Genomic DNA, 27,891 nt, shown 5'->3' on the forward strand with positions numbered 1-27,891 from the left:
AATAACACTTACAAAAAAACACACACACAACAACAAACAAAACAAAAAAAAAGGAGGAAAAAAACCAATGAGACTTTAATGAGAAAAGGTGTGAGGGGGAATCTCGATCTTGGTGGTGAGCTGGCGGAGGAGGGAACCATAAAACTGTAAAGCATAGAAAAGAAAAGAGCATAGCAAAGCAAGGAAAAAGCAAAGAAGAAAATAGATGTAAAAGAGAAAATAGAAAATGGAGTAGAGGAAGGTGCAGGTGAATACAAAAATTTTCAAGAATCAATATGTACACTATCTACAGTATGTACAATTAAAAATGATAAATATAAATTGAAAATAAAGATTAAAACAGAAGAAAAATAAAAATAAAGAATTTACATTATCTGAAAGCGGCATGAGGGCGAGCACTGGCAGTGCCCACCTCATTTGGCTTGATTAGCCCCCAGCCGATGACAGGATAATGTAAAATGATAGTGTAAGTTGTGTATGAAATTTTATCGTGTGTAATTTTGCCTTTTATAATCTGGGAGCAAAGAACTAACAAAATTTACTAGTCGAATTAACCACGCACAGTTGAATTTATTGTCTAGCTAATGTCTCCAAATTGTTGGGTCATGTAGTGGAGGTGGGGGAGGATTTAAATGGCGACGATGGGTAATGGTTAATGGACATGAGTGACGTCACCCTATGATGCTCCGCAGGGGCATTGCGGTGATGGTGAAAGGCCGAAACGGTGCAAGTAGTGGGGGAATCGGCCGTGACCAGTTATGAGATGAATAATTGGCTTCACGGGTGGAAATGAGATGGGTATGTTATTGGCATCGGGAACAAAATCAAATATTTCCGTGCCCTCGTTGTTTTCACGCCACCAAACAGCCCATCTCATTGCAACTACCCGACAGAAGTCGGCTCGGACCACAGCTTTTGAAGCTACAGTAGCCGACGGGTAATTCGGACTTGTAGGATATTTCGGACTTCAGTGAGGCACCGTCAGTCACCCCATAGAAGCGCATACATATTCGCGACGGATATTTCGGACTTTAAAAGTCCGAAAGTTCGATTTTTCGGACTAATTTCAGTCCCCTGCAGGCCAAAATCTGCCATCTTATCGGCTTTTCGCCGGCGCAACAAGCGCCATCTTGGATTGAGGTGGATTGGCTCTGCAGTTGGATTGGCTTGACATGGTTTCGGTGCCCCATTTTTGCCAGGAGAGGCCCCTGCAATCTCTGCCACTTCGAGGTGGCAGTCGGATTGTCATCGCCGTCAACCTGCTTTTGTCGCCAACGCTGACGCAGGCAGCTATCTCTTTGTGCTTTGTCTCATACATCCGCCGTGTTGTCACACGAGTTTCTCCGACCGCACCAACCGAGTGGCGCGCCGTCAATCCTTTGGCCGTTTTGTGATTGCGTCCGGCGGTTCCACCGCTCTGAACGAAAAGTGCCTCATTTTTGCGTGTTTGACGAGCGGTGTGGTGCGCACTCGGGCTGTGGACATGGCCCCGCCGGTGCTGCCGGGTTCGTCAAAGAAGCTTGGGAGCTATTCTACCATGACCCTTGAGAAAAAGGCAGCGATCATAAAGCTAGTGCTGAGTGGGCGAACGCAAGCTGACGTGGCCAAGGAGTTCGCACTGTCGAAGCAAACTATTTCGGATTACGTGAAAAATAAGGAGAAGATTTTTTCCGCCTTTGAGGCGTCCCACAGCAGCAGCCAGAAGAACGACAGGAATTGGAGAAGGCCTTGCTACTCTGGCTTAAAGCTGCTTTAGCGAAAAACCTTCCAGTGTCGGGCGACACGTTGAAGGAAAAGGCAGAGACCCTGGCCGTGAAAATGAGAATTGAAAAATTCAAGTTCACGGACGGATGGCTCCGCGGTTTCAAGAAGAGACACGGTGTGTCTTTTAAGAAGATGTGCGGGGAGAGCGGAGCCGCCAACCCAGCCACGGTAGCAGACTACCGTCAGACGAAGTTGAAGCCCTTGTTGAGCCAGTACAGCCCGGAGGACACCTTCAACTGTGACGAGACCGGCCTCTTCTTCAAGATGTTGCCTGACCGCACCCTCTCTTTTTCGGGTGACTCCTGTTCAGGGGGCCGCCACAGCAAGGAAAGGATAACAGTAATGGTAGGTGCAAATGCCACTGGCACTGAGAAGCTGCCACTTCTTGTGATAGGCAAATCCAAAAATCCAAGGTGTTTTAAGGGCGGGAAGAACCTTCCCGTGTGGTACTGCAGCAACTTTAAGGCATGGATCACTCATGCTTTGTTTGAAGATTACGTGCGTCGACTCAACCGAAGTTTCGAGCGGCAGGGGCGACAAGTTATTTTTGTTGATAACTGCGCGGCTCACGGCACCTTCGACAACCTGAAAGCCATTCGGCTCGAATACCTGCCACCAAACACCACCAGCGTGCTCCAACCAATGGACCAGGGGGTGATCAAAAACCTTAAGGTGCATTATCGGACCTGTCTTCTGCGGCGCACAGTCCTTTGTATTGACAACGGGAAAAAGTACGCCACGGATCTTTTTGCGGCGGTTAGCATGCTGGCTGACGCGTGGAAGGCAGTGAGAGCGGAAACAATTGCTAATTGCTTCAGGCACGCTGGATTCTCCGCCGATGAAGTCGATGACGTAGAAGACTGCAACGATTCTGAGGATTTGACTGCAGACAGTGGCGAAGACCTCATCGTTGACCTTCACGGGAACGGAATGGACATTCCAACGGGCTCCACGTTCCGCGAGTTTGTTTAAGTGGACGACGGCCTCGATATGTGTGCGGACCTCACGGACGACGAACTTGTACGCCAGGTTCTTCAACCTGAAGACGAGTCGGACTCCGACGACGACTCGGGCGGCCTACCACAGCCATCGCTTGCACAAATTACGAACGCTGTGAACTTGCTGTCTAGCGTGTACAGCGAAACGACAACTTTGGCGCAAATACAAGCGCAAATCGTCGCCAGCAAAAGAAATTTGCCGCAAGGTAAAATCGGCGACTTTTTAAGCCGATTTCCTCTGAATAAAGTGATTTTTTGTGCTTCACGGATTTTTCGGACTGTTCGATTATTCGGACCATTTTTCGGGTCCCTTCAAGTCCGAAAAAACGGTCGGCGACAGTAAAGCCAATCTGGTCCGGCTCGACGTATGAGCTCGCGACGCAACTATGTCAGCGAGCTCATAACCTAACACTCCTGCATGTTATGATTATCTGTTTTAATAATTGCTTAATTTGCATGAATTTTACAGTTTGTAGTTTTTGGTGCGGCTAGGGCTGCAAGAGTCGAAAGGGAGTCTGTGCATATGTGCACAGGCTCCCCTGCAAACCCTGTACACAGCGGAGAGATTCTTCAAACGCTATTTGTTCTACGCCGTATGCGCCAGATGCTCCCTCTACTCTGAAGCGACCGACAGATGTTGTACGGCCTGCTGGCGACATAACGACGTAGGCCGCCCCGGCAGAGACAGAGGTGTACACGCCATCCGTGTAGACATGTATTTATTTATTTATTACAGGTTCCCGCAGCGCCCGAAGGCATTATTGCAGGGGTGGAGATGACAAATAAACTTGCTGGGAACGCCAGTGGTACAATAAAATACATAAAAATGAAGAAAATAACACGACACAAGTGACAATGCTGAATGAGAAACATGCATCTAAAGGGGGCAACTGCGCGACGTACAAAGTGATGAAAACACTCAAAAACAAAGTAATGAAGGAAACACACGCAAGAGAACTGGGCGCCACGTCACACATCCGATAAAAAAGCCCGAAATAAATTTTCAGTGCAACACTCAGTGATGCCAGCTGGCAGCCGGTTCCACTCATTGATCGTCAGTGGAAAAAACGAGGTTTTATACACATCTGTCCGGCATTTTATTTCGCGGATCTTACACTGATGATCAAGTCGTCTGGATAAAAAGTGAGGTTGAAGCAGGTACCGGTCTTTGTCAATGCTGAACTTTCCAAAATAAATGCGATACGTGATCTGCAGTCTGAAATGTTTTCTGTGGTGAGCTAAAGATTCCCAACCAAGATGGTGTTTAATAGACGTGACACTAGATGAAAAATTGTAATTGTTAGACACAAATTTGGCAGCATTATTTTGGACGCGTTCGCGCATGCCAGATAAGTAAATAAACTGGGGATCACATACAGGGCATGCATATTCAAGGATTGGCCTTATGTAAATGAAATACAGGAGCTGCTTGACATTTCACTGCGCTTTGTTGAAATTACACTTTAAGAAATTAAACATTCTGCAGGCTTTCGATGTAATATGCTCAACTTGTCTCGTCCATGTAAGGTTAGATGTGAAATATACGCCGAGATACTTATATTCAGAAACTTTTTGCAGGGGAACATTATTTATTGAGTAACAGGTCTGTAGAGGGGAACGCTTACGAGTGAATGAGACAAGTTTGTATTTTGAAATGTTCAAAGACATTTGCCATTTTGAGCACCAGTACTGGATAAAATTTAAGTCTCGCTGAAGTTTTAATGCGTCAAAAGAACTTTCCACAACATATAGCCGCACTTGGCAGGTGAGGTCAAGATAAATATCATTAAATGAGAAAAAGAAGGGGTCCAAGGAGAGACCCCTGGGGCATACCTGAGGAGACGTTCACGGAATTGGAGTGGCAACCATTAATTACAACACGCTGCATGCGGTCCTGGAGATATATATGAATGAAGCCAGTCGATGATATTGGGATGCGGACCAAGACAACGTAACTTATGTAATAATAATATTAGTAGTAACAGTAATAGCACATAGCATAGCATAGCATAGCACACAAGACGGGTGACGACGCCATTGCCTCCGCGCCATCCCTGTCCAAACGGACTTACGCGATTGAAAAGACCTCTGACGGGTGCTCGAGCGAGTCATCGAACTGTGTGGCCACCTCCGATGCGCAGTATGACTTAAGACCAAACGTGGTGTCTAAGCGCTGCGTAAAAACCGCAAACTCTGCGTTGAACGTGTCAAGGTCGAACGCGAGTGGAGGCGCGTGCAGCAAAATTTGGAGCGCCCTCGTGCTCGTAGTGGAATACGCTCCTGTAAGTGCCAATAACGGAGAGCGCTGAACTGAAATCAGTCGGGCACGTAAACCCGAATGGGGCGAATCTGTCCACCAAACGGGTGACGCATATGCAAGAAATGGAAGAACGACCTGATGGTAAAGCTGCCTCCTCTGCTCCGGTGCCGGTGTGCCGCTAAGCCGCATGAAAGAGCTGAGGCGCGCGGCATAGATCTCGGCTTTCTTCTTGAGCATGTCATCATGGGGTATGAACGACAGGGTACGGTCGAAGACCACACCAAGAATACTGACGGAGGGCTTGAACTGCAAGCGCACTCCGCCAAGTCGTACGGTGGGAAGTGTGCGCCCCATTCCGCCCCTGGGGGGAGCAATAAGGACGCACACTGTCTTCTCCCTTGATTGTTAACCCTCGCGTTCTCCGCCCATGTTGCTACTCTGCCAAGAGCATTCTCCGCCAATTCCGTCAACGCCTTCCTGCCGGATGCAGGCACAAGGATGACGAGGTCATCCGCATAAGCCTGCACCGACACACCATCTGGCATCGGGAGCTCTAGCAAACCGCGCACCACTATATTCCACAGCAGCGACGACAGCGGAGATCCCTGTGGGCTGCCTAAGGTGGGACGCGCACCACGTCCCCCGCCTGGCAGCGGAATACCACCTCTCGGTCAGATAGAAAAGACCGGAGCAGCGCGCACAGGTTCTTTGGACACCCCCAGTTTCTGAGCGAGCTCAGTACCAGAGGATGCCAAACGCTGTCAAAAGCGCCGCGAAAGTCTATGGAAATGAGCAGTGCATACAGGCCGTTATTGCACATATCTCTTAATTGAGTGACAAGCGAATGCAAGGCCTGGACGGCCCCTCGCTGTCTCGTGAAACCGAATTGTTGCGGATGTAATAACTGACTTCGCGATAGAAAATGGTACAGGCGTCCGTACAAGAGTCGCTCGAGCACCTTACCGAGTGTAGAATTCATGAATATTGGCCGATATGATGTTGTCATCTCCGGAGGCCGACCCGGTTTAGGCAAGAAAATGATGCGTCCCTTACACAAGGTCATCAGAAAATGGCACAGTGTAAGGGACGCAATGAATATAAACATGTAAAAATTCGGATGACGCTCCCAGAGTTCGCGTACCACCCGCGGCGTTATGCCGTCCAATCCGGACGCCAGGGACTGACTTGCCGCAAGTAGACGTATCTCCCTGTGTGCGTCGCTATCGTTTTCGTCAGAATCTGAAGCAACTTGACCACCAAGAAACGACTGTGCTGTTTCCAGCAGAGACGCCGTCATTGTGCCGTTCCACAGGAGGAAGCGTAATGGTGCCGGAAGTTTTTTGAAGGCAATTTTGTATGGTCGCGAAGACTCCTGATTTGATCGATTGACGTGCCAATTCTCGCAAGTACGAATTGCGGGCTTCCGATATTTTAAAGCGGTAAGATGCCAATATGGTGTAATAAATGTCACCATTATGTTTTCGTATTTCTAATTCCGTAGATCTTTGATAACGTCTCCTGAGTGCTCTGACTCTGGAACGCTCGATGGTCAAATCGGGTGTCCACCATTGGTTAGAATCATTTGAATTAGGTCGAGAATTCGGACGGGTCGTTAAATTTCGTTTCCTAAAATAATCGAATAAACTCTAAAATTTAGTAAGAATTAAATCTAATGCCGCCGGTGAAGCCAAATTTGCGCCTACAACGGCATCCATGAAACCAGATGAAGATAATGAGTTGAGGAGACGTGTTGTCCCTTTGTATGTAAGCCTACGCTCTTTTGGATGCGTGATAGGACCGAATCGAATCTCTATGTGTTTGTGTTCGGAAAATGTTTTGGTATCTGTAACTGTCCATGTGTAACCTGTCCTAACGAGTGATGGGGAAGCTAAAGAAACGTCTATCCAACTGTATGTGTAACTTGTGTATGTCGGAGGGGATTGTGGGTTATTGAGGATGACTAAACCGGAACCCATTGCGAAGTGGAGGAACTCCCCTCCTCTCGCATCGCAGAGTTCCGGACCCCACGCGGTATGCTTGGCATTAAAATCGCCAGCCAGTACCGCCGGTATCCCCTCCGTGGTGATGAGTGTTTGTCGTATGTCGTAAAGCGTAGGTGTCATAGGGTAGTGTGGTTGGAGCGTATGCAGAAATGAGGATGAATGATGCCGTTGTTGTGGAGCAAATGACTGATGTTACCCTGGATGATGCGAATGGAAAAATGTCAAAACGAGTGGTGCGTGCAATGATACACGTTCTTGAATTTGATGGCGCCCTAAAAATTTGCCAATTATGGGGAATTCCCGGAATGTCGTTTCCCTTCGTATATGGGTCGGATACTAATGCAAAGTCTATGTTAGCCTCTCGTAGCCTTTCTATGAGAATTGGCGTAGCGTTTTTACAGTGGTCCAAATTAGCTTGTATGAGTGAAAAAGATACAAGCGAATTCATTTTAGATTTGAGAAGCCGAATTGAAAAATTAGTGAGAGGCTATAAAACCGCATCATGAAACAGTATCCTAAGCGAAGAAGATACGAGTGCAGTGAAACCTCGTTAATACGTACCCGCTTACCAAGTAGTTGCGGTTAAAACATAGTTGTGGAGATTCCCCGGCTGAGCCGCTATTGAAACCCATGTACTGGTTGACTGCTTAATGCGTAGTGGCTCGTGAAGTGCCTACCTGTTAATACGCACTTTTCGTTGCAGTTCGGCTGACGCCGTGCTGCGACGCAAAACGTTTTCACCTTTCCAAAAAGCGTTATGAACGTGCGGACTGCCGGTGATAGTAGAAAGTATTCCAGAGAAAGCATGCGGTTATTTTGACCATGTTCCAACGAACGCTGTTCGCCGCGGTGATGTCCATGTCAATAGGCAGCCTGGGAATCGTCGGCCACTCCGATATCGTTGGCAGCCCTATTGCAGTAACCATCACAGTCACCCCCAACCCGCCCACGTGACTTCGCGCTACGCGTGCAGTTGCGACGTAGCCTATCCTATGGCCTATCTTCCTTTCTTTGCTTCGTGGATGTGGTGCGGAACAGTTGGCTGCATCGTCTGCATTGAGCTGTGGTGCTTTGCGAAGTGGTTGTTGCGTGTGTGTGTGTGAATGAGCAGCACTATGCCGAAGCCTACCCGCCCGAAGTTGTATCGCGTGATCAGTGTGAAGGAAAAATTGGATATTATTTGTTGCATCGAAAATGGAACTGCGAAGACTGTAGTAGCACGTGTGCGGGACCTGCCCTTGACTACAGTTTGCGGCATTTGGAATGCTCGGAAGAAGTTGAAAAGCAGCGGGGCTGCGTCGAATATGAAGAGATGCTGCCTTAGGGGATCTGCTTTTCCCGACGTGGAAGAAGCTTTGGTGTTGTGGCTCAAGAAAGCTAGAGCTCAAAACCAGCCTGTCACCGGGCCCCTTCTCGCAGAAAAAGCAGAAACGTTCGCAGCCCAGCTGAACCACGAAGATTTCTCTTGCAGTAATGGTTGGTTGGCAAGATTTAAAGCACGCTACAGTATAGGTGCGAGGGTGGTTTGCGGAGAGGCAGCACACGCAGACAAAGATGGTGCTGAAGAATGGCAGAATGGGCAGCTGCAACACGAGTTGGCCAACTACGCTGCGGAAGATGCTATCAACTTCGACGAGTCGGCGCTCTTCTACCGACTTCTGCCCAACAGAACGCTGACATTCAAGGGTGAGAACTGCACTGGTGGCAAGCATGCAAAAGAACGAATATCAGTTGCTTTTGCAGTCAACATGACAGGAAGCCAGAAGTTGCTACTCCTTGTGATTGGAAGGCATGCCACACCAAGGTGCTTCAAAGGTGCCCGACTGCCCTCAGGTGTTTACTACAGAAGCAACCAAAAAGCGTGATGACCGGAAAGCTTTTTGAGGAATACGTCCGACTGTTGGACCAGCGTTTCATGGCACAAAAAAGAAAAATTCTACTTGTGCTTGACAACGCATCCTCGCATCTTGATTTGGACAACCTGGGCACAATCAAGCTCCTTTTTTTGCCACCGAACACCACTGCGCTTGCTCAACCTCTCGATCAAGGCATCATTCATTCAGTGAAGCATCACTATAGGAAGAATCTCCTGCGTAGAATGCTTCTGGCAATGGAAAGCGGGAAGTATACTTTATCGATCTGCTAGGTGCGGTGCACCTCCTCGCATTCTCGTGGCAGCAGGTTGATCCGCTGACAGTGCAGAATTGCTTTGCGAAGGCGAAATTCATTGTGCGCTCAAGCGATGCCGAGGTGAGCAACGGCGCCGATGACTGTGACACCCTACTAGCGGAAGTGTTGGAGCGACAGGGCGGTGCTGAGACTGTGGACTTTGAAATATTCCGTGACATGGACGGCGAGGTTGCAACGTCTCCGGACTGGTCGGACAGCGAAATTGTTGCCGCTGTTGCCCCTCCCCAAAGCGATGAGGATATCGACAATGAGGACAGCGACGATGAGTTGGGAAGTGCCGATTCAGGCCCTACTGTGACGGAAGCTGCTCAGGCATTAAGTGTTATGAGAGCGTTTGCCGAGAAGATGGGCCTAATGGACAAGCTTGCTCGCGGTCTCGCTGATTTTGAGACTGCTGTTGTCGCCGCGCGACCGCCACGGCGGCAACTGAAAATGACCGACTTCTGGTCGGCAGGACGAGAATAAAGTGCATGTAGTACGTGTCTTCAAGGGAAATTTACAGTGTCTGGTTTATTCTTCACTTTTGGAGGGTGAGTAATGGCAAAATTTGTTGTAATCGGTTAAGGTGTACTGCCGGATAGTACGTACTTTTGCCGCGTCCCCGCCAACTACGTATTAACGGGGTTTTACTGTGGAAACGAAGTGGTGGGAATCTGAAACCTGTGTTATGAAACATAGGAATCGTAAATTTTAGCCCGACCAAATCAGAAAGTGAATATGGTATAAATGGGATCATTCGAAAAGATAATGGTTTTGAATCAGATGTCGTCATATCTTTGTGACGACGTGATTCCAAGTTAACTTTGATAATATAATTTGGTCGGGAGTGCAGAAAACTGCGAGACCTAATTAGAGAAGTTAGTAATAGTTTTAGGACGCCATATTCGTGCGTGGTTAATTTTGAAGGGGGACGGGAGAGGAGATCGAACACGCTGTGGAGATTCCTGAGGTGAACAACGCGTAGGATACCGCAAAGGGATGCGATGACGCACTTTGAATTGGTTGAAATGTTTAGTCTCTCTCCCGATCCTCTCGGAGTCGATCCGATCGCTACGTGTCATAGTCTGTCCGATTTCGCATGCGGAGCACCCTCTTCAGCAAAATCGGACAGACCTTATCACCCGCCCTGTGCGGGGGACCCTGGCGACCTGCATGCGTGCAGACCGCGCAGGCAACCTCCGCGTCCGGCCCAGTGTTCGTGCACACAGTCGCTAAATGATTACCGGCACATCGCGTGCAAGTAGCAGGAGATGGATCCGACGCCGCCCGACAATTCCGCCTCGAGTGTCCGTACTGGACGCAGTACGTACACATAGGGACGTGTAGGTCCTCGGCCACCTGCGCTGAGGACCACCCGATGGTAACACGCCACTTTGCTATAAGTCTGCGGAAGGCGTCGGGCGGCACCGAAATAATATGTGTTTCCGTGCCGTCCCTGGCACGAAACGTGTGCCGGCGCGTGCAGGTCGCAGGGTCGAGCTGGAGATCTGAGTTCTTTGAGATTTTGAGTATTTCTTGTGTGTTACATTCACTGTGCAATCTGGGCTTCTATCAAAATGCCTACAAATGCTGAGCTGGCTAAGCGTTTAGACGAGCTTGAGGCCGCTTCTGAAGGCAACCTGGACAGGCTGGCGGAGAAGCTTGCAGAGAAATTCAAAGCGAAAGTGCAAACATCCGAAGAGGATATTACGACACTGAAAACGAAAATTGCAAATTTGATTGAAAAAGTAAATAAGCTCACCACTGTTGTTGATGAAGTCCGTACCGAAAATACCAACCTGGTCTCAGCTAACATGGCCTTGAAGACTCAGAACGATACCCTGTTAAGGAAAGTAGCTGACCTTGAGCAGTACTCACGTCAAAAAAACGTCGAGATTAAAGGTGTTCCCTGTACTCAGGGTGAAGACTGCGCCGCCATTATAAAGGCAATTGGAGAGAAAATCGAGTGCCCCGTGTCCGATTCGGACATTGACGTCACACACCGAGTGCCAACAATAGCTGACAGTAACACCAAACACATAATAGCCCGCTTCTGCACAAAGACAAAGAAACAAGAATTTGTGAGCAAAGCACGGAAGGCGCCTCAACACAGCTGATCTTGGTTTTCCCGGAGAAAGCCCGAACCCAGTGTTTGTCAACGACCAATTGACCCCAGAAAATAAAAGGCTGTTTGGCAGGGCTTTGAAACTGAAGAAAGAAAAGGGCTGGAAGTTCTTGTGGGTGGATAACTGCCAAATTAAAGCTCGACAAACGCCTGAAGGAACCGCTTTCCGTATCCGCTCCGAGGCCGATTTGGCTGTTTTTCGCTAGACTGGTGTAATAGCACACTGCCAGCTTTTTGTTTCCTACTAGCATGTTAAGTTACTTCTCGCCTGATCAGCTTACCCAGTTTCTTGATGGTTCTTACTTATCTAGTATACATTTCAATTCCAGAAGCCTAAGAAAGCATTATCATGATATTTATGCGCTATTATCGTCTATTGAAAATCACTTCTCGTTCATCTGCATGACGGAAACGTGGCTATCACCCGACGATAAAAACTTATATAGCCCATATTGTTACTGTTCAGAATACTGTTATCGCCCATCGAAGCCGCATGGTGGTGCCGCTATTTTCATATCGCCAAATATAAACTACTCAAGAAGGTCAGATCTTGATATTTGCATTGCCGACTGTGAATCTGTGTGGATAGAGGTATCCGAACTTTCCCTGCCCACAGGTCAGCATAGGTTTGTTCTTGGATGTTTATATCGTTCCCCATCGTCATCAATGAGCGACTTTTGCTCTTCACTTCACGAGATATTATTTACTTTATCATCAGAGGGAAAAAATGTGGTCATAATGGGCGACATAAACATTAACCTTTTAGAGGAAAACAATCCTGCCAGTGTCAACTACTCGAACTGCTTCCTCGGATTCGGATACGAGCCTGCAATTACGCTGCCAACTAGATGCGTCCCTGGAGGGCCGAGCACGCTCATCGACCACATTTTTTCTAACTTCATTTCTCCACAAGACTGCGGGGTCCTCGAGGTTGACATAACGGACCACTACCCCATTTTCTTTCGTCTTCATTCCAGCTTATCCAGCAGCAAAAAAGTATTTTATAGGACTGTGGTTAATAAAGACCAATTTATTTCTAAAGTTTCTAATCTTGACTGGACGAATTTAAAGTCAGCAACAGATGCAGCGATCACTTTTGAAACATTTTCTACCGCCTTACAACACTGTCTGAACAGTTCTTCGGAGACCGTTAAATGTCGTAAAAAATATTCCGCCCCACATAGCCCTTGGTTAACAACCGGCCTGCTTAACTCAATGCGTAAGAAAGACAATCTTTACAAGAAAGTCAAAAAGAGACCTTTCAACCTCAAACTCAAGTCCCGCTACAGCACATACAGTAACATGCTCAGCAGATTACTTAAAGAAGCCAAAAGGAAATATTATGAATCAAAAATTCACCAGCTTGGAAATGATCACAGGGAAAAGTGGAAAGTGTTCAATACTTTTTTAAACAGACAAACCCAAGATCCACAAATTGAAAAAATAATCATGCCGTCAGGCACCGTTTATGACCATCCATTTGATATTGCAAACTTATTCAACGATTTCTACTGCAATCACACCTCATTGCCAGTTGATGCTCGTCTTTCACCTTTCCCACGCTGCCCACAATCATTTTTCTTATCTCCTGTCACCGCACAGGAAATCCAAACATGTATTCTAAATCTAAAGACAACAAGTGCAGGGCTTGACCGCATTCCCCCCACTAACATTAAATGGATCGCTCATCTTATTGCCGATCCTCTCTCTTATATTATTAACCTCATCTTTGAAACGGGACTATTTCCTCCTCAGCTAAAGAACGCTAAGATTATTCCAGTTTTTAAGAAGGGTGACCGTCATTGTATCTCGAATTACCGCCCCATTGCCATTTTACCATTTTTTAGCAAGGTAATAGAACGGTGCATAGCACAGTGCCTGACTAGTTACTTCTCAAAGTTCAACATACTTTCACCTCATCAATTTGGGTTCCGCTCGGGATATTCAACTAACTTAGCATTGGTTGCCTTCACTGACAAAATTAAATTTGCCGTTGATAAGGGATGCTTTGCCGGGGCAGTATTTATTGACTTGACCAAGGCTTTCGATTCTATCATCCACTCTATATTACTAAGTAAACTAGAAGCTGTAGGGGTAGTAGGGCCGCCTCTCAATCTCATCAAAAGTTACTTATTAGACAGAAAACAAGCCGTGTCGATTTCTAATGTGCTCTCTAACTTAAATACAATTAATACAGGTGTGCCTCAAGGTTCTATTCTCGGCCCTCTGCTGTTTTTAATATATATTAATGATCTACCTAGTTGTCTTGCTAAATCAGAACCGTTTCTTTATGCCGATGACACTACTATATTAGCTACTGATAAATCAATCCACTCATTAACATCTGTGCTGACTACTGATCTCAATAATATTTTAAACTGGTGTCATCGTAACTGCTTGCAGATCAACCCTTCTAAGACAACATTCATGGTATTCAGCTCCAATCGCAAGGCTCCCGTACACATCCCACCACTTACTTTTAATTCCCATTGCATTGAACTTTCAGAACATTGCACATTTCTTGGCGTTACTCTGGATGCTAACCTTAAATACAATAAGCACATTTTTAACCTGAAACAAAAATGTGGTTTTGGCATCAGAGCACTACTAAAAGCGCGTCCCTTTTTCAATCGTGACACTTTAATAGCTCTTTACTACGCATTCATTCATAGTCATTTTAATTACTGCATCACTTGATGGGGAAACACTTACCCATCACATTTATATCAACTGCAACATCTTCAAAATCAGGCCATACGTATAATAACCTATAGTTCATACCGCAGCGAAGCGCTATCACTTCTTCACGACCACAGCATTTTACCGATCGCTTCACTGATTACCTCTAGTCTCGCAATCCTACTTTATAAAGCTGTGCACAACACCATACCCTCAATTGTAATCAACAGGAAGGCCCTCACCAATAATAATCAAACAAGATTTGCTAAGGACAGCAATTTTCTATTACCAACCGTTCGAACAAACTATGGCAAGCACACTGCTCTTTTTGCTTCTTTACAAATTTGGAATAACCTCCCTTCAGACACCCGAATGTCGCCATTTTGAATTCTGGTGGCTTGTTAGGAACCGCGGGTGGCTTGGATTGGATTGGTGTGGCAGTCGTGCCAATCAGCACGTGCGCCTTGCCGGCACGGTGTGCGGGTCACGTATTGCTAAACTTCTCTACTATCATCATCATTGTGCGCTCGTTGACGTCGTCATCGTTGCGCGGTGAGCTCGGTGGCTCGGTCGCTCGGTCTCTTTGTTGTCTTTGTCCCCGCCAACGGTGATAGTCGCCACTTGTGTGTTGTGTCCTCGTCGACCGGGATATTCACGCCTTTCCGAGAATATTCGTGGTGTGTTTTTGACGCTATGGCTCCGCCTCGTGCCCCTCCGCCGAACATCGCAAAGAAGAAACGCGGAAATTACAGCACCATGACGCTGGAAAAGAAAGCTGCGATAATTGGACTCGTAGAGAAAGGACGGACGCAAGCAAATGTCGCGAAACAGTTCCAGCTGTCCAAGCAAACAGTTTCCGACTACGTCCGAAACAAGAGTAAGATACTCTCTGCCTTAGAGAATTCGCACTCGAAGGACCAGAAAAATGACTGCAAGGGTGATCACCCAGAGCTGGAAGATGCATTGAAGCTCTGGCTGAAAGGGGTGCTGGCAAAGAACTTTCCAGTTTCCGTTGACACGCTTAAACAGAAGGCCGAGACTCTTGCTATCAAGATGAAAATTCAGAACTTCAAGTTCACCGACGGATGGCTCCGCGGCTTTAAGAAGAGGCACGGAATATCCTTCAAGAAGATGTGTGGGGAAAGTGGAGCCGTCAACCAGGAAATAGTGGCAGAATACCGCTCCAAGAATTTAATCTCTGTGCTGCAAAACTACAGACCTGAGGACTTGTTTAATTGCGATGAAACAGGCCTATTCTTTAAGATGTTACCGGACTGTTCGCTGTGTTTCTCGGGTGACACGTGTTCTGGAGAGCGGCACAGCAAAGAAAGAATTACCGTTATGGTCAGCGCGAACTCGACTGGTACCGAGAAACTTCCACTCCTCGTGATTGGAAAGTCTCGAAACCCGAGATGCTTCAAGGGCGCCAGGAACTTGCCAGCATGGTACATGAACAACTCGAAGGCATGGATTATGCAGTCCTTCTTCGAGGATTACCTGCGCCGCTTGGACAGAATGTTCCGGTCTCAACAACGCCAAGTGGTAATTTTTGTTGACAATTGTGCAGCACACGGTGCTGTAGACAACCTTCAGGCCATCCGGCTGGAATTTTTGCCCCCTAACACTACGAGTGTGCTGCAGCCTATGGACCAGGGCGTGATTCAAAATTTGAAAGTGCACTACCGAGCCCGTCTTCTTCGCCGCACAATCCTGTGCTTTGAAAATGAGAAATCGTACTCAGTGAATCTTTTTTCAGCAATTTGCATGCTTGCCGATTCGTGGACGGCCGTTCAGCCGGCAGCGATCGCGAATTGCTTCAGGCACGCCGGATTTTATGCCACCAAGAGCCTGTTGCTGACAGTGCAGCTACAGCCAGTTACGACGCAGCAGCAGAAGACGGCGAAAACTTAATCGCCGACCTCAAAAGCAGTGGGATGGACATTCCGGCAGCTACAACATTCCGCGAGTTTGCCGAAGTTGACAACGACCTTGAACTGTGCACTGAGCTCACCGATGATGAGATCGTTGCGCAGGTGCTTGAGCTCCAAGACGACGACTCTGGCTCCGATTAAGAGCCCCTCGGCTGTGTACAACCAACATCGGAAATTGCCAGTGCCTTGACATTGCTCTCAAATGTGTACGACGAAGCAACGACACTTGCGCAAATACAAGCGGATGTCGTATCCCGCAGGCGCAAAATGAGGCAAGGCACAATCTGAGATTATTTGAAGGGGGGAAGCGGGTCTTTACGGCGCAAAATTGAAAAAAAAATGTTTTTTTTTTATTTTGTCATACATATATTTATGAGGTTCATTTCCATCTGCTGGCGAAGTTTGAAGGCAAAATACCGCATAGTTTTCGAGAAAAATCAAACTAAAGATTCGATCTCGATGAGATTCCTCAGGAAAAACCATCAAAAACGGCGATTTTGCGTGGCTCCGCGTATCGAAACTACCCGCCGTACCGCCACCATCTTGGTCTCGTTTGAAACGGCAGCCCTTCCGCTTTTTTTCCCGCCAAGAGGAAACTCTCGACGAGGCTTTGAAAATGAAGAAAAACGCCACAAACAAAAGCGGTACGCGACTGTGCTATTGGCCGTCGGCCGTCACGTGGCAAAACTAGCGCGTCCCATTGGCTCGCACCGTTTCGGCACGGCGCCATTTTGAAAAAGCCAGCCATGCCTAGCCCACGGTCGCGGCGTCAGAAATTTCACAGTGCGCATAAATTTGGCAAAAAACGCAAGAAAGGTGCAAGAAGGCTAACTGATGCGTTCCGGCGATCGGCAGCGGCTGCAACGAGCGACGCGGCAGCGGCGGCGACGCCGATAACGACGATCGCAGCGGCAATACCGATCGGCGAGGCGGCGACATCAGAAGCTGCGGACGCTGGCGCACAGCAGCACCGAATAAGGATTGATGATGATGATGATGGATTTTAATGGCGCAAGGGCGACTCAGGCCAAAGAGCGCCAAACTCAACGTTAATGGTGCACTCAAGTTTATGTGATGGAATAGTTGTGATTTTTCATGAAGGGATAAAAAACTGGTGTATAGGGCCTAAAAATGTATTCGCTCTGTAATATCGCTAAAAACAATGGTGTATAGGGCCTAAAATTCATTTGTGATATATAATGGATGCGCAATGTATAAGTAGATGTATTAAAAGATCTCATCCGTCCTCTCAAGGAGGAGCGGGCTGAGACCCACGTCGATAAAAAATTTCATGTAAAAACCCTACTTGTGATAAAAATTTAAGCACCTGTTTTAAAGGAAACATTGGGTTGTCGCCAATAAAAATGGATGGGTGTGCAGGTATTTGATGAGTGAACAAGGAGGGAAAATGACGTCTTCTTTCTGGTTCCAGTTGTGCACATATGATTAAAACATGTATGACAGTGAGTCGATCACCACATCTCGAGCAGTGTGGTGCAGGAGAGTTGGTTAAAAGATATGTATGGGTTATGTATGTGTGGCCAATTCTCAGCCTGCACAGGGCTACTTCTTTAAATCTGTGTTGTTTTTCTGTGGTGTACCTGCCTATTTTTGCCTTTATTGTGTGTAGTTTATTTTCTGATGCTGCGTCCCATTCCTCTTGCCATTGTTGTCGAATCATGTTTTTTATGTGTGGTATGAGGTCATGATAAGTTATCTTATCAATGTCTGTGTCATTTCGAAGGGCAGCTGAAGCAGCTAGCCTATCAGCTGCCTCATTACCAGGTATACAGCAGTGGCCTGGCACCCAACACAGTGTAATTTTAATTTCTTGTTCATGGGCAAACATAAGGGTGTTATAAAGAGAGTTCAGTACTGGGTTCTTATTTTGCCATTTCCAAAAGGATAGGGACTTTAAAACACTGAGGGAGTCTGTGTAGATGATCGACGTCTGTATTTTATTTTCTATAATGTGTCTCACAGCTAAAAGGATACCATTGCATTCAGCGGTAAATATACTAGTATGTCTGTTCAGGGTTTTTGACTGTGAAAACTGTGGTCCATGTGCTGCACAGGAGACTTGAGCAGACTTCGAAGCATCAGTGTAATATTCATCACAAGTGTACTTCTCCTGAAGTGACATGAAATGCTGCTGTATGGCAATAGGGGATGCATGTTTGCCCACTTCAAGAAACGACAGGTCGCAATTAACACCGTGCATTTCCCAAGGAGCAATTAGGTCTTTTATGGAAGTTGTATGAAGACTGGTAACCGAAACATTCAGATATTCAATGTGCGTGGCAACTCTGATTGGATATGGTGGTGTTAGAGATGGTTTTTTTGAGAAAAGTGCTGTGCCAGTTTTGTCAAGCAGGAGCCGACGACATGGATGGTCCAGTTGGCATAGTACCTTCATAGCATAAGTTAGAGAAGTAAATTGTCTCCTTCGTTGCAGTGACCATCGGTTCGCCTCGACATAGAGGCTAGCAATTGGGCTAGTTCGGAAAGCGCCTGTAGCGAGGCGAAGGCCGAGGTGGTGCACGGGATCGAGCAATTTTAGCGCAGAGGATGATGCTGACCCATAAACCATCGAGCAATAGTCAATGCGTGATAGAACTACACTATTCAGAAGGTTCAGAAGGCAGTCGCGGTCTGTGCCCCATGACCGGTGAGAGAGAATTTTTAGCAAATTCATCGCTTTGAGACACTTCAGTCGCAAATGTTTTATGTGGGGAATGAAGGAAAGTTTTTCGTCAACAACTACGCCAAGAAATTTATGTTCTTTTTTAAAGGCAAGGCTCTGGCCATTCAGTGTAATGTTGGGGTCAGGCCTGATGCCACGCTGCTTAGAGAAAAGTACACAAACACTCTTTCCAGAGTTAAATTTAAACCCATTGTCATCAGCCCACCTGGACAATTTGTTTACACCTAGCTGAATTTGTCGTTCACAGATGGCCAAGTTGCAAGATTTGAAGCTTATCTGGACGTCATCAACATATACAGAACAAGAAATAGTTTTTGGCAGCACGCTTTTTAAAGAGTTCATTTTGACTACAAAAAGTGTGCAACTGAGAACACCACCTTGAGGGACACCATTTTCTTGAATGTACTGCTTTGAATATGCATTACCAACACGAACTTTGAAGGTCCGTTCAGACAAGTAAGTTCGAATTGTGCTCAACATGTTTCCTGTGATGCCAAGAGAGAAGAGGTCGCGGATGATACCATAGCGCCAAGTGGTATCATATGCTTTTTCAAGATCGAAAAAGACAGATAAACAATGTTGTTTATGTGCAAAAGCATCCCTTGCATAAGACTCAAAGGCAATGAGCTGATCAGCTGTTGATCGCCCAGCTCTAAAACCAGCTTGGTTTTGATAAAGAAGACCATTGTATTCAAGGAAATGGAGAAGGCGACGATTTACCATTTTCTCAAAAAGCTTGCATAGACAGCTGGTTAGTGCGATAGGCCGATAACTAGCAGCAAGTGTGGGTTCTTTCCCGGGTTTTAATATTGGGATGATGATCGCTTCCTTCCATGCTTTAGGAAAGCGTCCTGTGGCCCATACTTTATTATACAGGTAGAGTAGGGTTTCAACAGTGTTCACATGCAGATGCCTGAGCATTCCATATGTGATCCTGTCAGGACCTGGAGCTGTGTTACCACATGTGTCTAGTGCAATCTTCAGCTCCTGCATGGTGAATGGGCTATTGTATCCTCCTGAGGATGGCCTTTTATCATGTATGTGCTTCCTCTCCTCTCTTGCCTTGTGCCGCAAAAAGGAATCTGTATAGTGTGCTGAGCTGAATATGTATTCAAAGTGTTGCCCTAGTGTGTCTGCTTGATGTTCAAGAGAGTCACCACTGGTGCTGACAAGGGGCGTTGGGACTGTGCTATATCCTTTAAGTGCTCTTATCCTGTTGTGAACTTTGTGTGCGTCAGAATAGGAGTTCACTGAAGAAAGGAATGATGACCAGCTTTCTCGCTTGGAGATGCGTCGAATACGCCTGCCATTTGCCTTTGCACGCTTAAAGGCTATTAGGTTTTCGGCTGTGGGGTATCGGCGTAGTTTCGACCATGCCCTGTTTTGAGTTTCACGAGCAGTCTTACATTCTGCATTCCACCAGGGTCTTCGTTTATTTCGTGGCTTACTTGACGTCTGTGGAATGTATTTTTCTGCTGCCTCTATGATGTGCAGCGTGATTAAGCGTTGAGTTTCATCAACGCCTAAGTCAGTAACTGATGAACTGGCCAATGATGAGTGTTCCCTGAACATCTTCCAGTTGGCTGCATTTTCTTTGAATTTTCTGGGATTCGACACATTTTCATTTCCGTTCCCAGTATATTTTATTAAGATCGGAAAATGGTCACTTCCGTATAGATTGTTAATGACAGTCCACTCTGTAGCTGCCAGGAACATCGAGGAGCCAATGGCTAGGTCTATGGATGTGTAAGAGTTATAAGCTATATTGTAGTAAGTTGGCTGTTTCGTGTTTAGTAAGCATGATCCCGAGGACAATAAGAATTTTTCGATTAGAACACCTCGGGAGTCCGTTCTTGTACATCCCCATAATGGGTGGTGAGCATTAAAGTCTCCGACCAGCAACCAAGGTTCCGGAAGTTGATCAATCAATTTTTCAAAACTTTCGCTACTTAGCTTATAAGTTGGAGCAATATACAGGGAACATACGGTTGTTATTTTGCCATAAACTAAGCTTCTGATTGCCACTGCCTCTAAGTCTGTGTTGAGTGAGATGTTTCGAGAGGGGATTGATTTCTGTGTTACAATGGCAACGCCACCAGAGGAGTGAGAGCTGCCTTGCCTGTCGTTCCTGAATACGTTATATTGCTTAAGGAAATTTGAGTCTGCTAGTTTTAAATGGGTTTCTTGCAGACAAAGTATGTTTGGCTGATAGTCCGCAAGAATTTCATATATATCATCTAAATTTTTAAAGAGTCCTCGGCAGTTCCAATAAATGAGGAGCGCCATAATTAAAAGTTATTTAAGGGACAAGTTTAAATTTAGGTTTGTAGGTCCTTGGGACCTGTTATTGGGACTTTTCCCTTTCTTTTTCGCTCCAGTGAGCTTTGCCGCCTAGGCAGCTGGGGTGAAGAAGTTGTGTCCATCGCATCTTCAGATGCGGTGGACGACTGTGCAGAAAGCACAGGATTGTCAGTTTTAGGCCTCGACTCATGGGTCGAGGCCTTTGGGCCGGCTGACCTGGGGGTCCGCGCAGCCAGCTTTGCGGGTGGTGGTGGAGTAGCGCTAGCTGACTCCACCGAGGGCGCAGGTGGCGCTGCCCTGGAAGAACTGTGTGCTTCCTGGGCAGGTGCCGACGACCGCTGTGATGCCGCGCCCTGCTGCGTCACAACGGAGTAGTGTGGCTTTTGAGGAAGAGAAAGCCGCTTTCGTGCCTCTCCGTAAGATATGTTTTCGGTGACTTTCAGTGTAATTATTTCTTTTTCTTTTTTCCAGTATGGGCATGAGCGTGAATAAGCTGGGTGGTTACCTTCACAGTTTGAGCAGAGAAGCAGCTGTTCTTCGCAGTTGTCTGTAGGATGTTCGTGCGAGGCACACTTTGCACATGTGAGTTGGCCACGGCAACTCTGAGATCCATGGCCATATTTCTGACATTTGAAGCAGCGGCGTGGGTTAGGGATGTAGGGCCTCAGTTTTATCTTTGTGTAGCCTACTTCGACTGATTCTGGGAGAGTGCTTGCAGCAAAGGTGAGTACAATGTGCTTTGTTTCTATCTCTTTGTTATCTCGTCTGATCTTTATCCGGTAAACATCTGTGACATTTTGTTCCTTCAGGCCTTCAAGAAGTTCTTGTTCACTCACGTACCTAAGGTCATCATCAGAGATGACTCCTCGGGCAGTGTTCAGTGATCGGTGCGGGCTAATCTGTACCGGTATTTCTCCAAATGATTCGACTGCACTGAGCTTCTGATACTGATGATTGTATATTAATTCTAGTAACAGGTCACCGTTTCCAAGTTTCTTTATCTTATAGCCCTGGCCAATGGCCTCAGTCAACGTTCGAGAAACAACAAATGGGGACACAAGTCGTGCAGTGATTTCCTCGTGGTCACTGTGGACCACGTGGAAACGAGGAAAGTTGTTTATGTTCTTTGAGAAGAACATGGTGGTCTCGGTGCGCCCCCTTTTAGAAGGAGGACGATCGGGGTTAAGGTGTTTAGATGCCATAAAAAGTGTATTTTTCGGCTGCAGTGCCAGCCACCCACCATGGAGCCCAACGAGGGGACGGGACAGAAATTGTCTATTCCTGCCCACGCCAGCTGTACACCGCAACTATTACCCAATATGGCGTAACTCAGGGTAGCTAGCCACACAAGGTTAACCCTCGCCGACTGGAAGTAGGAAGAAATGAAGAAGGTAAGAGAGGACAGGACAGTTCTAAGAAAGAAAATAGGAAAGTGAAAGATGGAGGGGAGAACAGGAAAAGGCGACTGCCGATTTCCCCCGGGTGGGTCAGCCCGGAGGTGCCGTCTATGGGAAGCGTGGGCCAAAGTGGTGTGTTGCCTCCGCCGAGGGGCCTTAAAGGTCCAAACACTCGGCATCGGCTCAACCACCAGGATCCCCTTTTCCCCAGACACGACGATGCCACGCACGGCTAAGCGTGGGTGCTCGGGGTCCGTGGTGTCGCACAAAACACACAAACACCTGCTTTAGCAGGTGCCCCCTGCGGGGACCGAATAAGGATTGATACCACATTCCTGACAACTTCCGATCAGCAGCGACTGCAACAACAGGCCGACGAAAGAGTTGCAGGTTTGTCGGCGATCTCCGCGAGTCAGCGTAAGCTGCAGGAACTTGTACCCACGTGCGACGACGCCAGCCTGTCGGCGTCTGCGGCGACGTACACGATCGTTGACTTGACAGTGATCAACCGTTTGCTTGAAAGCGCTGCGTGCCGAGGATGCGGGGGTTCCATCTCCATCGCCAGGGATGACCGGGAATATGGCGCCGCGGTCAAATTGCGCCTCGACTGCGATGTCTGTGGTTCCATAGGAAATGAATGGAGCTCTCGCCGGGTTGCGGGAATGGCGAAATGCAACCCTTTTGAAATCAACATTCTTGCTGCTCGCGCTGTACAGAGTACAGGAAATGGCCGTGCAGCATTAAATGATATTTTTTCTACAATGGGAATCTCTCACAGGGGCCTGCACCACAAGACATATCAAAACCATTTGAAGGCTAAAATAAACCCTGCAGCAATGAAAGCAGCTGACACAGTGCTTTCAAAATGTGCCACAGTGGTAAAGGACCTCTACAAAGAACTCTCCTTTGGAAATCCGGGGAACATAGCAGTATGTTTCGATGGAAGCTGGATGACGAGAGGGCACTTGTCCCATATTGGTGTGGGAACTGTTATTGAACTGTTCTCAGGGTATGTGCTAGATTTCATAGTCCTCTCAAATTTCTGTGCTGGCTGCAAGCGTGCTCCCTCAGAAGATGACCCCAGCTACGCCGTCTGAAAAAAGGACCATGTCTGCCAGAAAAATACTGACAGCAAATCTGGCCAGATGGAAGTGGAGGCTGCTGTCACACTCTTCCAGCGATCACTTTCACGGCACAACCTGCGCTACACAACAATGTTGTGTGACGGGGATAGCAGGTCCTTCCGTGCCATTCAGGAAGCACAAGTATATGGCTTTATGCCCGTGGAAAAGGAGGACTGCATTAATCATGTAAAGAAGCGGATGGGTACTGCACTTCGCAGTCTTGTGCAGAAGCGGACGACAGAAGGCAGAAGTCTTGGCGGGAGAGGAAAATTAACAGCAGACATGATTGCAAAGCTCAGTGATTATTATAGCTGGGCTTTAAAGTCTAATGTTGGTGACATTGATGCCATGCATAAGGCTGTCATGGCGACTTATTACCATGTCACATCCACACAGGAACAGCCAAACCACAGCCTATGCCCAACTGGCATCAACTCTTGGTGCACACATAATGCTGCAGTTGCAAGAGGGAAACCTCCGCCCAAACACCGCTATAATCTTCCAGACCATGTGAGTAGGGCACTTCTACCTGTGTATGAGCGCCTAAGCGACAAGGCACTATTGAGCCGGTGCCACAGGGGCAAGACTCAAAATGCGAATGAAGCTTTGCACTCGGTGATATGGTCCCTTATGCCGAAGGAGAAGCATGCATCTCTTATTGCTGTAGAAACAGCAGTAGCTGAGGCGGTCATACGCTTCAATTCAGGAATAAGAGAGGCTTCAGGGCGTATCCTTCAAGAGCTGCAAGTTACACAAAACAGCAAGAGTATCCAGAGGGCAAAGGAGAAGGACACGCTCCGTATTGCAGCCTCGGCCGATTTTCAGCATGCTGCAAAACGACGGCAGCGAGGAAAGGACGACCCAGATTATGCTCCTGGATCATTCAGAATAAATACATTTTTATCAGCCAGAAAAGTGGTAAAAGCATTGCATTTAGTTTTTCACCATTTTCTTAGTTCGAGTTTTTCTGCCGCTTCATACTATTGCCGTGAACTTTTCTCTGGTTCTATGCAAGTGATTTTGCTCATTCCTCTTTTGTTTTGTAGCTGAATGCTGGATGTTTGCAATAAGATGAAAGAGTTATACCTCACATAAATGCAAATAATATAAAAATTCACATAGCCTATTTCTAATCTTGTCCATTTTTGAACTGTAACTTCAAACATGCATAACTTCTGATGTAGGAGACATAGAATGGTAAAGTTATGGCGATTTCCACTGGTCGCTACGGAGCACGTTTTCTTGCTCCGGGACGACGATTTCGATTTCCACTGGTCGACCAAGATAGGTTGCGCGTATTCCGCTGGTCGTTTGGGGCAGCTCGGGACGCTCCAGCTCGATCCGCCGACCGAAGTCGGATCTCGCCGGAAGTCCTAGTCGCTGACGCGGTCACTTCCGGATGCTGCTGGATTCTTTTGGCTGTTTTTGACCGTTTCAGCGACATCGGCAGTGGACGCTGGATGTCACCGTTTTTTGCGCGAATATGTCGAAGCAAGACCGACTGAAATACAGACCTGCACAAAAAACCGGGTCCTATGGGACCTCGTGCGCCAACTTTCGTTACCTTTCTCGTCGTTGAGGGCTCTCGGTTGACCTGTTCGTCTGTCATTTTCATCATCATCAAATCACAAATTAATATAAACAAACTGTACCCAAATTAAAAAAAAAAAGATCTTTGCTCAGGTTATACTTCTAAAATTTTGCCTTTTTGTATTTTAGCGGCCAGTGCTTATCTGATGTTTTTATCTCGCTAGAAGACATACCGCGATTCCGCTTTGTGCGACGGCACTGCAGTTACTCACTGCACATGCGCAGAACAGGTGCTTGTGCATTACAGCGTGGACAGATAAATAAACTATAACGACGAAGAAAAATGACAGACCTAATAGACCCTTCTTATTAACAGGTTTACAGTAGCGCCAGGTTAACCGTAGTGTTCGTTCCCTAGCGGCGAAGGCTATGAACTAGAAGGTGCGCGCTGGAGCAGTGCTATCTGTGCAGGTCTGTATTTCAGTCGGTCTTGGTCGAAGTGCGTCTATCGAAAAACGTCTGCAGCGTTAAAAAAATGAGAAAGCAAGTTGTTGAGGGCCGCACTCCTGCCTATTTATCTACCGCAAACATTTTGGCGCTGGGATGCGGCTACAACTTTCGAAACCGGCTCAGCTTTACTTCCGCCGCGCGCTCTACACGTTCCACTGGTCGACCAAGGCTGATTCGCTCTGTAGCGCTCTAGGTCAGCTCGGGCGCCCTGCTCCGATCGACCAGTGGAAATCGCCATTAGTCTTATTGCATTTATTTTCTTCTGCAGAAGCCATTGATATTATATATACTGACATATGTGCAACAGATTTCTTTCCAATATTCCGGCAAAATTTCAAAGATTATGTACTTAAAAACTGCATGAACAGTGAAAAATTTGTTTAATCTAAATAAGAGGTACATATTTGAAATCAGCATAAAAAACTGCATATGCACAGTAATTTTCATCACCATAACTGCAATATTAACAATTCCTTATCTAAGACCCTCTTCCCCCCTTAAAGTTGATGAGCCGAAATAAAGTTCATTTTTTTCATTTAACCGTTTTTTCGGACTGTTCGTTTATTCGGACATTTTTCCCGTTCCCTTGAAGTCCGAAAAATCGGTCGGCGACTGTATTAACTAAATCACCGTCCGCCACGTCGGGGTCGACTCCTCAGATGCGCACGTGCGGATGACGTCTTTCCGGGATGCGAACGCTCATAACGTTGTTTGTAACCGAGTTATTTCTAATCGCGTTGCGGAGGTTCTCTATTGTTGCGCGGTCCTTAGCGACTATAGTTACTCCGCTCTGCGTGGTTTTGATAGTGACTGGACCGATTCCCGCGTCTTCGGGGTTGATGTTAGATTTAATGTCTGGACGACCTGTGATGGTGTGGTCGCCTCTGGCGACGTCACGGTAATAAATGCCAAGTGGCCCGCCACTTGCCCATTTGTTGATGTGGGCGGCAGAGGGTGGTGCCTGCGTCGACCGCGGCGAAGTCCCAACGATTTGTGCGAAGGTCGGTCGGGCCGCTGGCGTTGCCGCAACCGCAGATGGTACAAAGGCCCGCAACCGGACCTCCGCCGTCATCACCCGCTCGCGCAGCTCGGCGTTCTCTCGCCGCTCCATTGCCCACATGCCGCGGAGAACCTCGCAGCAGCCTCGGGCATCCGACGCCAACGCATGGTAATCGGCGCAGGCAATCGTCACTTCCGCGAAGACCTGGGTGATGTATTTGCGGGCCTGGACACCGACCTTGTTTTCAGGAGCGCTCATAAAGTTTATGAGGCGCTCCTGAAATGACTTGATGCAGTAGAGCCGCGGGAGGTGCTCGAACGAATTGGTGTGGCCGGAGGGACCCTCCGTAGGAGGCGAGCCCTCCTGGCCGTTGGTCTCGCCCGCCGCCACGAGCCCGGGCACGTCCGCGCCGGAGTCCGACGCCCGCGAACCCCCGGCCGAGGAAGCACCGGGCTGTCGTGCTGGGCACCGCCAAGTACGGGGACAAAGGCTCCGGCGGAACAGGAATTGCCGCGATAGCGGCGTCGCCGGAATCAGAGAAGGGCCACATCGAGGGAAGAATACCCTCACCGGAAGGCGATGGCACCGATGCAGCGTCCAGTGACACCGACTGGGTCGCCGCTCGGATGAAGTCATCAGCAACCGATGTCGTTGGCTGCGGGGACGCAGGTGATGCGGGCGACGCTCCTGGAGAAGGTTGCGACGTCGAAGGGCCCGAGGTCGCCATGGGCGCGGCTGCGGGTGACCGCCTGCCCGGCCACCAGCGGGACAGGGCTAGGCCTAGGCCTAAGCTTCGCTAAGGCAGCGTGGCCAGGCAGGACAAAGTCCAGCCGCCACAAAAAAGCGACCGAAAAAGCCGCCACTCCCTGGCGGTAGCCGCGGGCGTGGCGCAGGACCGCGCGGTGGAATCGGCAGGGCGGGACCAAAACGCGAACCAGGCGGCCGCCAGCAGCGAGCAGGAACAGCAGCCGCGGCAGGTCAGTGGCCGTGGCTAAGTCCGCAACCGCAAAATTGCGGCCAAAAATACCGCCCGCGGGCTGCAGGCCAGCAAGCGGAAGTCGCGGCGCCGTCCACGACCGCAGCAGGAGAGCCCCAGAAGCACCGCAGGCAGGTATACAGCAGGCTGGCCTGAAAAAAGATAAGCCTCGCAGCCCGGAGTTAGGCTGCGAGCCGATCGAACAGGTGGGCGAGCTAGGCTAGCGCGAGCCCCTGGAGCGCTGCTCGGAGACAACCATTCTCTTCGAGCAGCTCGAAAGCGACTCATTTTTGATTTTCTTCCCAATATCATACCCATCTCATTTCCACCCGTGAAGGCAATTATTCATCTCATAACTGGTCACGGCCGATTCCCCCACTACTTGCACCGTTTCGGCCTTTCACCATCACCATCGGCCTG

At 47.9% G+C, this 27,891-nt stretch overlaps 1 protein-coding gene across 2 annotated transcripts in view; it reads right to left on the reverse strand.

The window, feature by feature from the left end:
* The window catches only part of LOC146210243 (uncharacterized), a 31,436-nt gene continuing 3,545 nt past the window's right edge, over positions 1-27,891 (reverse strand). For both annotated transcript variants that reach the window (XM_084608533.1, XM_084608539.1), the window contains exon 2: positions 1-27,658. In XM_084608533.1, the coding sequence (XP_084464659.1) occupies positions 20,952-22,136 (1,185 nt within the window). In that variant the 5' untranslated portion in view covers positions 22,137-27,658 and the 3' untranslated portion in view covers positions 1-20,951. The remainder of the gene's footprint in view (positions 27,659-27,891) is intronic.

Source organism: Amblyomma maculatum, chromosome 1 (assembly GCF_055883805.1).
Source record: "Amblyomma maculatum isolate TAMU_Amacu chromosome 1, ASM5588380v1, whole genome shotgun sequence".
Lineage (NCBI taxonomy): Eukaryota > Metazoa > Arthropoda > Arachnida > Ixodida > Ixodidae > Amblyomma > Amblyomma maculatum.